Source organism: Fusarium subglutinans (genome assembly GCF_013396075.1).
Source record: "Fusarium subglutinans strain NRRL 66333 chromosome Unknown NRRL66333_c0000091, whole genome shotgun sequence".
NCBI lineage: Eukaryota > Fungi > Ascomycota > Sordariomycetes > Hypocreales > Nectriaceae > Fusarium > Fusarium subglutinans.
The window spans coordinates 1-5138 of record NW_023502154.1 but is presented as its reverse complement, the minus strand read 5'-3'; the positions used below and the strand labels follow the sequence as shown (position 1 = coordinate 5138).

Sequence of the window (5138 nt, the reverse complement as noted above, 5' to 3'; positions counted from 1 at the left end):
ACCAGACAACAGCTCATCAAAGCAGCACAACGGAGCATACAGCGCATACAACCATGAACAGCGCAGCTTGACCCCGCTCAGCCCACTGTCGACCAGCTAGACCGCCCCAAGGTTGGGCATTCTTTAAGCTACCCTCAGGGTGTAAGAAGACTTCCGACATTAAACTGAACTATTAAAAAATACTTAGTCTAAGATCCTCTATATATGTACTAAATTATACTAAGTTTACCTCAGTTTACCTAAGGCTTTTTGTCACCTAGGTTAGAGGTCCTAAGGTTTATTGCATCCCCTTGGCTACCAGTATTACCTTAGGTCACTGATGCAGACGACGTACGAAGCTACATCATCAGCCACACTCCAAGAAACCCACTCCTGGGACCTTTACTGTATGATTGTCCGAAGGTAGATTCCCACCGTCCCCCGATCTACGTTCAGTTTCCATCCTCAACTTCTCCCAAATACAGCTCCCACAGCAATATCTCGACGCTGTGCGATACCAGACGTACTGGAGAATTGATCAGATTATCCTTCCCCTGGCTACCGCCTCCGGAACTTATATCTTCTTTCTCCGTGTGGAGCTGCCGCCGCCGCAGCAACGGTGCCAACGTCACCCCCAACCTCCGTCGTCCTAGCTAGTCAGCTTCAAGTCTGCCTCACTCCGTCCTAACACCTCAAGAATCCCCAAGATGGCATCTCTCAATACCTCGATAAATGGCCCGTCCATTAAGAGCAGTTACAGCAGTGTTGTTAACAGCGCCCCGCCATCTTCCGGCTCTCCCACTCATGCTCATTGGGCCCTTTTCTCGGTCCAGGCCCCTCTTTTGAATGCCTTCCAAGACAGCGGAGCCAAGGAGAGTATTCTCAAGGTCCAAGGAACAGGCGGTATGTTACACACAAAGGGATGTCTATCATCCCATCAGCTCGCTAACATGCATACAGAAAGCGACCTCGCCGATCTGATTGAGGACTTTAGTGAAGGTCGCATTCAATTCGCATTTGCCAAGGTCAAGGATCCCAACAGTGGCCTTCCCAAGAATATATTGATCGCATGGTGTGGAGGAGGTGTTCCTGAGCGAACTAAGGGCTACTTCACCAGCCATCTTGCTGCGGTTTCCAAGATCCTCCACGGATATCATGTTCAGATTACCGCTCGCTCCGAGAGCGACCTCGAAATTGATTCCATCATGCAAAAGGTGGCCGATGCTTCCGGTGCCAAGTACTCAGCAGGAAGCTCAGACAGTCCTCGTTCTGCTGCACCTCCTCCTGTCAAGACCAAGCCTGTCTTCACCCCGACAGCCTCCAGCCGTGCCAACCCACTCGTCGCTGCTCGATCCAAAAGAGAGGAAAATGTCGATGAGGATGGGTGGGGGGCTGATGCTCCCCCCGTCACAAGGACCCAGATTGAAAAGGTCGAGTCTGCTTACAAGCCCACAAAGGTCAACATTGCTGATCTCAGCAAGCAACCCACGGCGACTACCAGCGGAAGCGCCCCCGTCAAGCGCGACGACACAGCAGGTGACGTGGTGAAGGGCGGCTATCAACCCGTTGGCAAGGTCGATATTGCAGCTATCCGTGCTCAGGCTCAAAAGAAACAGGATGATAGGCCAACTCCTGTGAAGGGATCCTACGAACCCGTTGGAAAGGTTGACATCGCTGCAATCCGGGCACAGGCTAAGCCTGCTGCCTCGGAGAAACCTCAGGAGGACGAGACCCGACCTGTATCGGAACGCATGTCTGCTTTCTCTCAGCCAGCTCAGTCGGAACGTCTAACATCACTTCCTAAACCCAAGGTCGCCAACAAGTTTGGTGGCGCAGGAGGCTTTTCGGGGACAAAGGCTCCCACACCCGGTGGCCTAGGCTTTGGAGCTCCCGCTCCCGCAAAGTCTGCCCCTGTTGGTGCTGCAAGCCGTACATTTGCTGATCAAGGCGGAAAGACTCCTGCCCAACTATGGGCCGAGCGAAAGGCTAGGGAGAGAGGGGAGGACACCTCCAGTGCTCCCGCCCCTGCTCCTGTCGGTGGCACTTCTCCTGTTCAACCACAGAAGAGCGGAAGCGAGTGGAAGAGTGGCTACTCTGGTAAGAGCTGGGCTCCAGTGCAGACTGGCGATTATGGTCGCGGCGTGTCTGGACAGATCAGTCAGGAAAACACAGGCGAACAACCTGAGGATACACCAGCATCGCCTTCAGGTGTGTCAGCTCTGCGAGACCGTTTCAAGGACACTGCCCCTATCAGTGCGGGAGCCCCTGCCCCTCCCGCTGCTCGCCCTGCAGAGGACGACACCACACCGCCGCCTGTTCCTAGCGGTCGACCATCAGGAGGCTTTGCCCTTCCCGGACTGCCCAGCCGACCAGCACCTACAGATGAGCAGGATGACGAACGGGAAGACCCCTCCGCTTACCAAACAGCTACAGAGCGCGAAAGATCCCCCTCACCCCCTCGTGTTGCTGTTCCAGTCAGCCGTGGACCTGTACCAGAAGTCGGCACCCCGCCTGAGCAGCGAGCTCCACCTCCTATTACTCCTAGCCAGATTGATGTGCCCAAAGAGTCTGATCTTGCAGACGATAAGGAGGTTTCATCTACCGCCCGTTTTGCTGGCGGTGCGGCTGCAGGTATTGCCGTAGGCGCTGCTGTTGGGGTCGGAGCTGCTGCTGCTGCCGGCGCTCTTGAGGGTGAGCCCAGTCCAGAGCCAGAGCCAGAGCTAGAGCCTCATCGCGCCCCTGAGCCCGCAGCTCAGCCAGCTCAAGAGTCTCAGGGAGGTTATCGTGCGGTGATCCAATACGACTACGAGAAGGCTGAAGACAACGAAATCGACCTGATCGAGGGCGACGTTGTCACCAACATTGACATGGTGGATGAAGATTGGTGGATGGGCACCAACTCACGAGGTGAGAGCGGCTTATTCCCCAGCAACTATGTTGAATTGGTGGGCGATGATGATTCAGAGCAACCAGCTGCTGCGGCGGCACCTCCTTCACCACCACCTGTTGCCGAGCCCGAGCCCGAGACCCAAGCTCCGGTTGCTGCTGCTGCTGCTCCGGCTGAGGCCGGCCACACGGCTGTTGCCCTGTACGATTACGAGGCGGCAGAAGATAATGGTAAGATACACTCTCACGCTAAAGCAACAGTCACTAAATCCTGCTTGCAGAATTGAGCTTCCCTGAAGATGCCACAATTACCAATTTGGAGTTCCCTGACGACGATTGGTGGTTTGGTCACTATGCTGGACAAGCCGGTTTATTCCCTGCCAATTATGTGCAACTCAATCAGTGATCTTCGGGCGTGCTTTGTTATCAATGATGAGGCGAAAGGAATGCATTCAGCCTGTGGGGTGGGGAAAAACTTGACGGTAGATGAAAGAACGCTATCAGCTCGCGTACAGTTTCAAAACAAATGATTCAATGTTCTATATTCATATCAATTGGTTATATCGATAGTGTATTTTACAATAGCTATTGCCGTATACGTGGTAACGACGAGTTACGCCCATCGATCATTCAGTATGCTTGAACGTCGAACCGCAGTCGGCTGTTCAGTGCGGTCACTAGATTTATTTGTACTGGTAATGCCACGTCCACCATCTCTATGAGAGAACGTCGTATATTAATTAATCGAGGGACAGGGTACTTGTAAAATCTTTTACAAATTGTCTGAAGAGGTGTAACGATTCTCGGGGTTTTCGTAGGACCATGCGCGGACTGATTATATGGTTCGTGGGGATTATGTCTACTTTGTTTTGCTGAGGCAGGCCGCTTAAAAGAGGCAGTCACAACAATCGATGCTATAGAGCAACACACATTAGTATGTATTCACTTCGGTCTGGTTTGTTGCCCGCGCGGAGCTCAATTGGTGCTAGTCAAGAGCCTCCAATGGTTGATGACGCCGATGACTCCACGAGGGTTGACTTACCAGCACTCGCATCCCTCTTCAGCAACACAGCAACAGCACAAGGCCGCCAGACAAGCTGTCAAGCAGCCACCGCCGCCGCGCTTGCCACCACTTTGTTGAGGAGGCGCTTGTTGATATTGCATGGGAGGTTGACCTTGGGGTGGACCGTAATATTGCCCTTGAGGGGGGCCATACTGTCCCTGGGGAGGGCCGTATTGGCCTTGAGGGGGACCGTAAGACTGCGAAACGAGATAATTAGCAATCGCGATCAAGGTTTTTTTCATGCGCTTGGGTAACGAACAGGCTGGGGATGCTGAGGATAACCGCCGCCGCCACCGCCGCCGCCGTAGTAATCTTGAGCAGACATGGTATAGATAAACGAAGCTGTTATTGCTGCGATTGAGGTGCGTACGATAGACCACCTAGAGGCGATGTATGATGAAGAAGTGCAGGAGAGGTATCGCCTCGGAAAGAAATGATGGAGATGAGGGTGGAGGAGAAGAAGTACTAATCTAGGTAGGTATTGCGCCCGCCATGTGACGAGTATCGAGGTCACGGGCAGCAGATCTTCAATTGGCCATCGGCAACAGCCATCCTAGAGCATTCGAGACTGGAACAATGAGAGCTTGGTCAACCAATTAGAGGCTCTTAATGCCTGCTGCGGGGAGGGTCCCGTCACCTTAAGGTCCGTCTGATCGGTAGTGCGGCATGAACGAGACGTTGCTCTTGGCGAGTAGCAAAACTTCTGATCCCTGAGGCTAGGTGCCAAAAGTATTCAGCCTATGGTCCTCTAAATCTACACAAGTCCTAAGTTGAAATTACCTGAATTCTTTTGTCACCTAGGCTAGATGTCTCGAGTTTTCTTCCCCCCCTAGGTTACCATGAGTCTAGACTGGAGGTCGAGCATCTGAAGATCCAAATTGACCAACTGATGTCATTTTCAGCCAAGAACAGACGTGTGTCATAATGTTAAGATATATGTGCCTTAGGCCCCTACATCTCTCTATATAGCCTGCCTACTAGGCCCTAGTTAGCTTCCCTAATATATATATATTATACCTTTAAGCTACTTTACTTAATAGGTTATAAGCCCTTATATAAAACCACAGCATATAGAAAAGAAGCTATTATTTAGTAATTCTCTTTTTTTAAGTAGTTAAAAGTATATATATACCTAGAATAGGAAGGCATTATAAGATAAGCTTCTTTTACTAGTGTAATTACTAAGTTAAGGTTAATATATATTAGCTTA

The 5138-nt window shown here is 51.7% G+C and overlaps 2 protein-coding genes across 2 annotated transcripts; one reads left to right on the top strand and one right to left on the bottom strand.

Annotated features, from left to right (window-relative positions):
- Positions 1 to 686: 686 nt before the first annotated feature.
- FSUBG_7279 (cortactin) lies at positions 687 to 3271 on the top strand (the record flags this gene model as incomplete). Its single annotated transcript, XM_036685567.1, has 3 exons — positions 687 to 882; positions 940 to 3096; positions 3147 to 3271. The coding sequence occupies 3 exons, from the start codon at positions 687 to 689 to the stop codon at positions 3269 to 3271; spliced, it is 2478 nt and encodes an 825-aa protein (XP_036537214.1).
- Positions 3272 to 3903: 632 nt separating this feature from the next.
- Positions 3904 to 4253, bottom strand: FSUBG_7278 (signaling protein; the record flags this gene model as incomplete). The annotated part of the gene is made up of 2 exons (XM_036685566.1): positions 3904 to 4125; positions 4188 to 4253. 2 exons carry the CDS (start codon positions 4251 to 4253, stop codon positions 3904 to 3906), a joined length of 288 nt encoding a protein of 95 aa, XP_036537213.1.
- Between the last annotated feature and the right edge of the window lie 885 nt (positions 4254 to 5138).